Here is a 12,135-nt window from a genome sequence, read left to right as displayed (position 1 = left end):
GGGCCTGCCTTTGAACCAGAGTGGATGCTCATTAAAAGTCCCCCTCCTTCACCTCTTCCTTTTCCTTTCCTCCTGTCTGGCCTCGGCCACCTCTAATTCTTTGAAAGGAGTTTAACTTCTTCCCAGGAGATCAGTAATATAGTCAAACTATCAAGAGTTGCCTGCCCACCTTGACGAGCAGAGGAACCACCCTCTGACCAAAATGGCCTCCCTCAAACCCCAACACCCGAGGACTTTTCAACTCTGATGTTTGCACTGTGGGCAGACGAGGAATGTAGAGAAGTGTGTTACTAGGGCAGAAATCTCTGCTAGGACTGATGTCCCCCACCAGCAGTCAAAAGCCACTGGAGGTGGAAATGCTCACTGATCGAGGCCAACTGCCAACCCACACCCAGCCCAGGTGCCTGGCCACACACCTGTGCCCACAGCCACACAGACCTTCAACCACAATTCATGTCATGTGCATCCTTGTCCCCCTCACAGGAACAGCAACCCCTTTGACATTCAATCACTCATACTTTCTTAAAGAGTAGCTGCCACCCCTGGAACAGCACCGCCATCTGTCTGCCAGAATGAGCCCCAGAGCGGAGCACAGGAGGATCTCAGAGTCAGAGGGATTTCAAAGGTCATTTCACCCAGTCCCTCTCCCCGGAAGGACTCACCTAAGAGCCTCCCGGACAGGACAGACATGGAGCACACACTCTCTTTCCCTCTCTCCCAAGGTTTCCCCTCAAAGTTCCTCACATTGGCTGAGGTGAGCCTCCAGGAACTGCCCCTTCCTACTCCTGGGTCTTACCTCTACCCTAGGATCAGTGAGGAACAAGACCCACTTGCTCATGTCCCCCCGGGCCCACTCTCCTTCTTTAGAGATTGGCCTCTCACCCATTCCTGTAAAACCCAGAAGGCAAGGCAAGAGAGAAGTTCCTCAGTGGTGACCAGCACCCTCGCCCTCCCTCAGACTTCCTGTCCTGCCTGGGCATACCCAACACAGCCACTTGGAGGCTCAGGGTCCAGGCATGCTAAACTGCCATTGTGGATTAGCTTAAATGCTCACCAAGAAGTGAGGGGCCAAAGGAAGGGATTAAGAAGTACAAATTGGCAGTAACAAAATAGTCATGGGGATGAAAAGTACAGCATAAGGAATTTGGTCAATAACGTTGTAATAACTACGTATGGTGTCAGATGGATACTAGATTTATCAGGGTGATCGCTCTGTAATTTACACAAATGTGTCTAATCACTGTGTTGTATGCCTGAAACTAATACAATATTGTATGGCAACTATAATTGAGAAATAAAAAATTACTTAAAAAAAATAATAAAATAAAGAAGTGAGAGGCCAATTCAGGAAGACAACCACTCGCCAGGTCAGCACAAGCCAAGCCCACAATCATCATGGGGGTGGTGACACAAAGTTTCCAGGCTCCCTGCACTGTCCTCTGCAGAAGCATGGAAAACCCAACACCTGAAGCAACAGTCTTCATCACTCCTCCACCATCTAGAGAAATATTCTAGGCTGGTAACTCTGCAAGGCTGCCATCCTGCCTGGGGAGAGGGGTGGCAGCCATTCTAAAGTATACAGGTGGCCTCCAGCAAACAAAAGCTCCACACCTATGCATGCAGAAGGGACACATATATCAATTCTAAGAATATGACAGCCTATGGTGAAAAACTGTTCCAGAAACCCACAAAGACTGGATAAAGGGGAAACTACTCTCTTTCTGGGATAGTCTGAGTGCGGGAAAGCCCAGGGTTAGCCTCTCTAGCTCGGTCCTACAGAATAGCACTCATGCAAGGAGAGGTGGACTGGGGTGGGGGGTGGCGGGGAGGGCGGAGAAACTGACTTACGTGGGGCCATCAGTGATAAGGGCCAGGATGTGGCTCATGTCCATCGTGTAGGTCTCCAGGTCGGGGTAGGGCAGGCTGTGGGGCTCCTGGCGCTCCAGTGTCTTCGTGTTATCATACACGAAGAGGATGCCCCCCTGCATGCGGACCAGGTAACCTAGGTTGGGGGGAGCATCATCTAGGCAGTAAGGGTCTTCCTGGGGCAGTGGGGGAGGGTGGAAGTCTGCAAAACAGGATTGAGTGATGGCAAAGTGCTCTTGACCTCATGAGCTCATGCAGGCTCAAAAGTCACATTCTCGGTGAGGCCTATCCTGGTCATCCTATATAAAATCCAACTACCCCTAACCACCTCCAACTACCCAGCATTTCATATCCCCCTCCCTGCTTTATTTTGTCTCCTTACCACTATATAAAATAATTTCTCTTAGTTATCTCGGGTAGTATGTTTGTTTTGTGCACTGCTATATCCCCATTTCCTCGAACAGTCCCTGGCATGTGGCTGGTAGTTCAATAAACTTTTAAAATTTAACCGAAATGAGTTGAAGCCTCCTGGGCACTTCAGGGATACCAGGCATATTAAAAAGGGCAGCTGTGTCTTCTCCTAACAAGAGAATAGGCAGCACCAGGAACTGCCTGGCGGGAGCAGCTGCCCCTGTCCTGCCACATCTGCCTGAGCCCAGGGCGGTCACTGGACAAGGTGAAGAAGCCAGTCCCCTCCCCAGATGAGCACAGAACATGGAGCTTTTCTCCCACAAAGCAGAGAATGCCATTGGTGGAGCTGTCTGTTCCACCCCTATGTTGAGCTAGCCCACAGGAGGCAGAAAACTACCCTGGGCTATTTCCCAGCTATGAGACATTAAATAAACCACTTTACCTCTCTGATCCTGTCTGCTCATCTGAGGATAACACCACCTGCCTTAACAGGCTGTTGTGAGAGCTGCAATAGCAGGTATAGGAAAATGCTCTGTAAACAGTAATGCTCTACACATAAATTGTAAGACATTCATCTCATTACTCTCATAATGAGTTTCTCTGACTCTTGATAAGCTCTGTCTCTGGCTAAGGAACAGATTATACTAAACAGCAGTAGAACTGGGGGCTTCAACTCTGTACCTCAGCCAACCCCACATAGCATCCAGCAGCCCTGCTCGCCAGCCCAGGCAGGAGGAAAACCTAGAATCTTCATCAAAGGAAGCAACCAAGGTGGAGTGACCTGCCTGGGTGTCCGCATCAGTGCTCGGAACAGACTGCCCCTGGAGCAGATGTGACGGGTCACAGGGGCTGAAGCAGCACAGAGTTGGGAACTAATGTCCTCCCATTGGGCACTGCCACAGGCCAGCTCAGGAATTCCTAAAGTGTGCTAGTGGCCTATGAGGTGCAGGCAGTACAAAGGCCTGGGTGAAGCCACAGCCTTCACCCCAGCACACATATGCCCAGGACCCCTGGGTACCCTGCTTTGTGTAAAGTACATATTTGACAGTCATTTCTGTCTGCCTTTGCCAAAACTGGGGCAGGTGGGATCAGCTTCCCTCAGATAGACAGGGAAATGGGCCTAGAAGGGCTGAGATTTACCCAGGGCCCCAGGTGGTAACAGATGCTCAAAGTCCAGGTCTCAGAGCTTTAAGGAAGCCAGAGATGGGAGACATCTTGGCGCCAACCACACCCCAGACATCTTGGCAGCTATGGTTCTGGCTACTGTCACAGACCAGCAGGACCTCATCTGATCCGCCCCCACCAACGTTTGATATCAAGGTTTCCTGCTGTCCGCAATCATGTTACTTACAGCCTTTACTCCTCCTGAGTCCTTCACAGGCCAGTCTACCAGAAACCACCCTGCCCTCTCTAATCTCCCTTCCCCAAGTTCCATGGCATAAATGCAGCTACTTATCGAACACTCACTACATGCCAGAACTGCACTAAGTACTTCACATGCATTCTCATTTAGTCCCATAACAGGCCCCTTTTACAAATTGAGAAACTGAGGTTTGGAGAAATACCTTGCCCAAGAAAGTGGCAGAGCTTAGATCAGAATACAGGTGGGTTTGACTCCAGGGCCTACTTTCCCTGCCCAGAACATGCTCCTTCCCTTTGTACCTACCCCGACGCCACCACTAATTCAGCATCTGCTGTCTGGTCGTGTTGTTTCAAACACCCTGCTAAAGACGGCTTGTCTCCCTAGAGGACTCCCTGGAGGTCTTTCGCCTCTCTCTTAACTCCCACAGCTCAGCTCCACCCAGGGCCAGGCACACAGTACACACAGACTCAATCTTGGGGAAGCCAGCAAACTCGATGTAAGAGAAGCCGATATCTGAGCCCCACCCTTAAAACACCACCCAGGGGAAATACATCCAGCCAGTAAAAAGTCCTGACCAATTCTTGGACCGTTACCCACTTGGGACCCCACCTGTAGCCACAGCATTGTACCTGGGAGACCTTCTTCCAGAGGTGCCGTGTGTGCCCACTGATAACCCAGGTACTGGGCCGTGGTCCGCGGGAAGTGGTGGTAGGCGAGGCGGGCATACTTCTCCCTGATCATCAGGGCCTTGGCCAAGCTCTTGGCGGCCTGCTCATAGTCTTCCACAGTGATCTGCAGAAGGTGTTCAGAAGAGTTCATGTAGCAGGCCTGAGACCACTGTCCTTAGCAAGGTCTGTTGAAAGGTTGGCCCTGGGCTTTCGGGAGTATTCCCACCATTCCCTGACTAATAAGAGTGGCTCACCACACCTAAGCTGTTTGTACAAACATGATGGTTTATGCTGAACACCTATTTCCTTCTGGCTGTCTGAAATGTGGGGATGTGCTATGCAGATGTGTGACCAGCCTCACTAAAAACCTTGAGCTCCGAGTCTCTAGTGAGCTTCCATGGGAAATGACACTTCATGCATGTTGTCACAGTCCGATGATGAGGAGTTATTTGTGTTGTACTGACTCCACTGAGACAGGGCCTTCTCTAGACTGCGCCCCAGGGACCTGTTACTGGGCTGACTTTGCTCTGCATCCTTTCATTATAATAGATCTTAGTCAGAGGACAGCTATGCGCTGAGTCCTAGGAGTCCTCCTAGCAAATGACTGAACTCAAGGGTGGTCTCGGGAACCCCTGACACAGGAGGAGAGTTAGGGCCGCTGGGAGAAAGGCAGGTACTCAGGCCTGCACACTCCAAGGCCAGACTCAAGTGCTGCTGATTAAACTACATATCTGCTGTTGCACCCAGCACATGAAGAGGCAAAGCCTGGACCACGCCCCTGATGAGGGTGAGTATCATCGTTTCAGTGGAGAAAATACATGGATCCTTCAGAGGTGAAAATAAAAACTTCTGTGTGCTCAGTCTGCTGCTTTGCCAACGCTAAGCTTTTGATTCATCTGGCAACCACCCCAACTCACCCAGTCAACAAGCACTTATTGACATATGCCATGTGCCAGACCCTTTCCATAGATTTTATTTGATCCTCACCACAATCCATTTCACAAATGGGGAACTGAGACCAAGAGAGGATAAATCACTCACCAGGAAGTTACAAAGTCAAACTTCAGACTCTGATCTGATTGAAACCCAAAGCCCAGGGATGTTCTGCTTCCCCAGAGCTGCCTCATATTCAAAGATAAATGAAGTAAATTCCCACCTGCCAGTGGGCTCATTAATCTTAGTCTATTTGGGAAGGATGTGTGTGGCAGAAATCTGAATGTGCTCAGGGTGACAAGCAGCTAAACAGACAGTCATAACAGTGGATATGTGCTGCAGCAGAGGCGGGTACAAGATGTAAGTAGAGAGCAGAGTAGGGAGGGCTGGGACCTGGATGTGTCTTCTGCTTTAATAAAAAAAAATTTTTACTTTTGAAATATTTACACATACAGACAAGCACTATAGATAATATGACAGACACCCAGGTATCTACCTAACAATTTAAATATTTTTTATCATTCTTTCAGCTCTCTTGTATGTTTGAATAAATAAGTCTTTGCAGATAGCTAAAACTCCACCCTCCTCTCTCCCCCACACCATTCCATCCTCAGATCAAGGAAGTTGGCATATATATTTCCCAGACATGTTTTTATACTTTAACTAAATGTCACTTCTTGCTTTTTGTTAAGGAGGTAGCTTCTCCTTTCCTGACTCCAAGTGTCCCCATGAGGATGTGTTAATTCCACTTTACCCCTTCCAGTGGATAGCTTTTGAGAGCAGCTGGAATAGGTGGGCAGATGCAAACACCTTAGACAAAAATATCCCCCTGCCAACAACAAAGCCAAACACTTTATGTGCAGAACTGATGGACTCAGCATGGCAAGGGGCTCAGGCTATGGCTAAAGATATCAGAGAGGGATCCCAGGGGACCAGCAGCCACCAACCAACTTGTAGGCACCGCAGGCCTCATGCCTGGCAGCAGACCCACTGGGGGCCGAGGAGATCTGCAAGGTCAGCCTGCCTGTCCTACACTTGTAGCTCTCTGGGGACCAACTGCCCAGTTCAGGGGCTCCGTGCCCTAGGATATGCCAGCCAGGAAACTGACTGAAAGAAGCTAGTTAATGCGGCAGGCCAACGTCCTCCCATTTAGCTAGGTCAACCCACCTCAACTCTCCCTTTCCACTTCTCGGCCCACCTGCTGGAGGCTGGGTAGAGACCAAGGACTCCTGGTCAGGATGCTGCACCATCAGAGAAGGCCTGTACTGTTTCCAATCCAACCCAAATTCTCACCCATCAGAACTTAAATAAAATATTGCACATCCACACCATGGAATAGTATGCATTTGTGAAAAAGAACAAGAGAGTTCTTTATCTATTGATATGGCATTATCTCCAAGATGTACTGCTAAGCGAAAAAAAGCTAGGCTCGGTAGTGTAATGTGTATAGTAAACTACCATTTGTGTAAAAATAAACTATGTGTACCTAGTGGGTGTACAGGTATTAAGCACAGGTATAGAGGCTATCTATGCGAGAACATACAAGAAACCAAAACCAAAGGCTGCCGAGGAGAAGAATTGGGTGGCTGGAAAATTGATATGATTTTTGTACCCTTTAAATTTTACAGCATATGCAAGGATTCTCTACTGCACAAAAAATATTATATATTTTTTAAGTTAGGGAAAAAATGGTAAGAAAAGTAGTACACTGCTTTGCTTTCTCAGGAATACTACATATTCTAAAACTACTGTTAAAAAGGAAAGAGGAAAAGAATAACAAGGCCAGTTGAGGCACAAGTATTACACTGAGGACCAGGGAGATAGAACCAAGCTTAACCCTGGTACTAACTCAGTGATATTTCTCTTCACAAAGCAATAAAAATGCATCATCCAACCAGGTGAAATTAGCACATTTTCAGTGACCGCGTTGACTGACTTGGTATATAAATCAGCTTGTTCACTTTCTCACCGAGACCCTCTCTTCCTGGTTGGGAGAAGAGCCTGTATTTAAGGATACTGAGCTTTAGCATGTGGGAACAGCCAAATCAGCAAACCGATCAACGCCAGGACTTTGAATCCATTCAACATTTGGGAACACTAAAGGGCCCAAACTGGCACCTTCCTCAATGGGCTACGGGGACAGAGAACACATGGAACTGGCAGGCCACAGTGTGCCAGCCTGCAGCCCTAGGTCATCCTCACAGGGACGGACAGCACCCTAGACACACCCAAACCCCACAACCTCGGCCAGGGCCCTCCTTCTTTTCAGACTCCAGTGCTTCCTGCCCACCACCTCCCAGACACCTAGACAGGGCCAGGCTTTGGGGCTGGGCATGACCCCAGTGGCTCACGGGGCCTCAGCACATAGGCACATATGACCCTCACGCAGCCCCCGGGGGAGCCCACAGAGAGTGGGGAGTGGGAGGCACCTTACCCCGGCACAGTAATCTCCACTGATGGTGACCCGCTGGAACTCGGGCATGGCATACGGTGCTGGCGTGGGCTGGGAAGTGTCTCCCGGGAATGCAGGGGTTGCGGGAGGCATGGCTGGACCGGCTGTCGGGGGACCCTTCCAATCTTGCTGCGTTGGCATTTGCAGAGACAGGGACTGGGACCGAATCATCTTGAAACTTTTCTTTCTAAAATCCAAGGACAAGGAAAAGTGGGAGACATCAGCAGCTAACTGGGGTGAGTGATAAGGAGTCTTGTTATGCACATGGCAGGAGAATCTGGTGCTGGCCCTACCATTAAGAAGATCTAATCGCTTATCTCTTCCTATTACATCTCTTTGCATGAGATACAGAACAGCCCTTCAGACACTTCTCCCTACAGTTACTAAGAATGGCTGTGGGCTGTTTGTACTGCACACAGAGCACTAGAATAGGCAGAGTCTCCAGAGAGAAGGCAGACCACTCTGCAGAGGTCTAACACTGAGAACAGGTGAGGTGAGGATGATGTCAAATCAACCAGCATGCTACTTTCAGATAACCCAAACTCTAAGTCCCAGCACATAAGCAGTCTCAGGAAGGACTACAAACAGGGTCACAGAGAGAAGTTACACTGTATTTCACAGAGTTTGAGATTTGGGGCATTGGAACCAGAAGACGTCATGACGATGGACCAGTTCCACCTCTTTATTTCATAAAGAAGGAGGCAGGGGCCTAGAGATGGTAAAGGGCTTACTCAAAGTCATGAGGCAAGATGGCAGCGAGCCCTCGGCCTCTTCCCTCTCTGGTATCTGCTCTACCCTGTCATTCCTGGTGCTCCTTCCTCAAGCCTGACATGCGCAATGCATGGGCAGGCACAGATCTGTGTCTCTGCTATGGAAAAGGAATTAGGCAGCACCAATTTTAAGTCCCTCTGGACCTGTTGTCTTGGCATCAAAAGATGACTTCACAAACTCTTGGAGAAGTGGGCACAAGTTTGGTTTTAAACACTATAAACTCATGCTTATTTGCAATGCTGATTTGTGAATACTCACCTTCTTCATTAACTAAATAACGTTTTATATGACAACACCCCAAGTCCTAGGAGCCCCAGGAAGGGAGTTAACAGCAATGCAGAGAAGCCATCAGCACTTCCTTCTCCCACGTCTCTGCTTCAATGGAACCCAGCCCCCTAGCATTGCCACCCAGTGGTGTCCAATGCCAGGAACAAGGTGACTACTTGCCCTACCTTGTGCCAGAGGGCCCAGCAGCCTGCTGGGTATTTATCCCACCACAACCAGGGCCTACAGCCACCAGCAAAGGACTCAGTGATAATTGTGACCCACCAGAGTCCACCGGACCCCTCCTCTTCTCTAGGCACCAGTGATACCTACAGGGTGCGGAGAAATCGGTTAATCTCTATAAGGGCCTCATGGCTCACAGGAAGCAGCTGTCTTCCTCCTGGCTCTTGGCCAGGTCTCCTTGCAGACCCCATGATGATTTTTCAGGAAACACAGTTCCTTCTGCTGTTTATATGTCCACTGCTTGTTATGGTTCTTATTCTCTCTTTTGGGAAAAGGCTGTTTACACCTGAAAAATAGAAGTGGCCCCTTTCCAGGAGTCTGCCTTTGCCCAGCGCCTGCATAACAGGTGCACTGGGTTGTTTGGGAAACTCAGCCTGAACTTCAGGAGGCTCTGGCCCAGGCTTCCCCAAGTCTGTCATCCATTCGTCACACAGAGCTGAGCCAAGGAAGATGCCAACTCATGCCAGTCCATCATCTCTCAGAGGCAGGTTCACCTTGAGCAATGAGGTTCTCATTTTGGCATCATTTGGACACTCACACTTAGAGGAGGAGCCATTACTTTGGGCTCCTTCTCACATTCTGACAGGCTCCAGTGGGTCCCATGAGACTTTGGCTTCTGTGTCACTCACATGCCTGCCAGGTCACTGTTTTTAAACTCTATGCCAACTTCCCACATGCCTCAGCCAGTGCTGCCTGAGGGCTGGGCCTGCCAAGAGAAGCGAGGTGACGCGTTAAGTGAGCAACAAGTAAGAATGGTAAAAAAAAAAAAAAAAAAACCAACTCCCCCCACGATGAGAAAGCTGGAAGGCTGCCTAAGCCAACATCCCATCAGGCTTGTCCTTGTTATGTCCATATTTTCTGCCCCAGTGAGGGAGCCAGTATGCACCAGCTGGTGTCCAAAGAATTCTTCTTCCTGAAGACATCCATTATGGCTCCAGCTTTGGTCTTCAGGTGAGCCCCCGATGTCACCTGTGAACATCTATGGGCTGGAGCTCAGACTTTGCAGGCACAAAGTTTAACAACAGATAGGCCGACTCCTCCTCAAGGGCCATCCGCCACAGGCAAGGATTTGGAATAACCAGAGCTAACCATTAAGCTTGTATCTCAGAAAACTGGAAAAGCTAAATGGAGCCCAAGGAGAGGGCTCTATTTTCATTTTCTATAATAAATTGCTACATTTAATTTGCATAACAAATTGCCACAGCCTGGTGGCTTCATACAAGCCCCATTTACTGACTCACAGTTCTATAGGTAAGAAGTCTGGGTGGGTGTGGCTGAGCTCTACATTCAGGGTATCAAAAGGCCAAAATCAAATGTTGGCCACACTGAGCTCTTATCTGGAGACTCAGAGAGAATCCACTCCCACGTTCACTTAGGGTGCTGGTAGAATCCAGTTCCACGTGGCCACAGAATGAGGTCCCCAGCTTCTTGCTGGTTCCTGGGCAAAGGTTGCTCTCTGATTCTTGCACACGGACCCCTCCATCTTCAAAGCCGGCATGGTGCATGGTTTCTGGTGCTCCAAATTTCTGACTTCCCCCTCTATGACTAGGCTGGGAAAGCTCCCTCTCTAAGGGCTTGTGTGATTAGGTCGTGCCTACCTGGAGACCTCCCTATCTTCAGGTCCACTGTGCCATATACCACAACAAAATCACAGGAGTGACATCTCATCATATTCAAAGAGTCTGGAAGTTAGGGAAGGATATCTCCAGGGGGTCATTTTAGAAATTCTGCCTACCATAGGCCCATATTTACTGTCCATTCTATACAACCGAGGTTCAGCCAACAAAAGGTGAGAAAGGCAGGTGTGTGTGTGTGTGTGTGTGTGTGTGTGTGTGTCCACACACTTCCTTCTTTCCCTTTCAAAGCTGTCTGAAGCCCCACATGTGTCACAATGATAAAAGAAGTTACCATAAGCTTTATTTATAGGAGCATGGGGTCTCTGATTACAGAGGACTTTAAAGAGCCTCTCACTAAGGCAGGTTTTTTTTTTAATACCTCCAGGGACAGAGAGCTCTCTACATATCTGAATAATACATCAATGTTCAATCATTTATTCAAAATACATTTATCAAGCACCTGCTCTGGGCCAGGCCAGGGCCAGGAACGTAAAGACAAGGTGAACAAAACATAATCTATTGCCACTGTTAGAAAACACTTCCCTATGATGGGCCAAGATCTGTCTGTTTATAGTCCCACCTGTTGCACCTCATGCTAGCCCTTGGGGCACCAGAGTAAGCCAGCTCAGTCTGCCACAGCTGACACACCCCTCTTCCTCTGCCCACGTGTCCACCTGGCAGAAACACACTCCTGCCAAAAAGCTGGCAAAGTGTGGGGCTGTGAGGACACCTGCTCCAGGACAAGCTCAAGAGCTGAAAGGGCCAGGGTGCAGCTTCATCTTCCCTGAAACGGATGGTCCTCCTGGGCCACAGTAACCTTCTTGCCTAACCAGGTTATCAACACAAGGAGATGAATAGCAACTCTCAGCACCCATCTGGTGCTCCTACCCACTCGATGGCCCTTGGCTGCCCCTGCCATTCATTGTGTCACCACCCTTATCCTGTCCCACTCTCTAGCCCTCCTCGGCTCCTGGAAACCAGACACCCTAAACCTTCAGTTATAACATTTGATTCACATGATAAATCCAAGTTAAGAACCCAGGGCCCTCTTCGCTCTTCTAGAGAACAGCCAGCACCTTCCCCGGGGCCTTCTGAAGCCCACTGCCCTGTGCAGTCTGTCCGGAGGACTTCCAGGCAGGGAGGGACCCAGAGCAAACTTTTTCCCAAAGGCTCTCAACTGTGTACAGTGAATCGGTGGGCCACACGTGGACCCCAATCCAATCAATAAACTACTGTGTGCCAGGCCTTGGGGCAGATGGGTAGACAAAATATAACTCCTAACTCCAGGGGCCGACTGATGATGGCATTGATGGCTGGACAGTTCAACAGACCATTCTCACACAATGTGCTTGGTGTGATGAGATGCCCTGGATATTTTGGGATCCCAAAGGAGACACCTCATCCAGACTGGGTGTGGGGGTTGGAGCAGTAGAGTAGAGCAGCAGGGTCAGAGAAGCCTCCCTGCATCATTCCCAGAGGGAGAGGAACATTCCAGAATGGGGAGGCCTGTTTGAAACCCTCCCCGCCACACACACTCAGATCATTCTA

General features: G+C 49.3%; 1 protein-coding gene across 1 annotated transcript in view; it reads right to left on the bottom strand.

Annotated features, from left to right (window-relative positions):
- Positions 1 to 12,135, bottom strand: part of AMPD3 (adenosine monophosphate deaminase 3) — a 36,025-nt gene that overhangs the window by 17,919 nt on the left and 5,971 nt on the right. The window contains exons 2-5 of the mRNA XM_023521591.1: positions 7,676 to 7,880; positions 4,270 to 4,432; positions 1,849 to 2,068; positions 797 to 803 (exon numbers count right to left, since the gene is read on the bottom strand). Of these exons, the coding sequence (XP_023377359.1) occupies positions 797 to 803; positions 1,849 to 2,068; positions 4,270 to 4,432; positions 7,676 to 7,880 (595 nt within the window). The remainder of the gene's footprint in view (positions 1 to 796; positions 804 to 1,848; positions 2,069 to 4,269; positions 4,433 to 7,675; positions 7,881 to 12,135) is intronic.

This window comes from Pteropus vampyrus, unplaced genomic scaffold, assembly GCF_000151845.1.
Source record: "Pteropus vampyrus isolate Shadow unplaced genomic scaffold, Pvam_2.0 Scaffold307, whole genome shotgun sequence".
In the NCBI taxonomy this organism is placed as follows: domain Eukaryota; kingdom Metazoa; phylum Chordata; class Mammalia; order Chiroptera; family Pteropodidae; genus Pteropus; species Pteropus vampyrus.
This window is presented reverse-complemented; position numbering and strand designations above follow the sequence as displayed.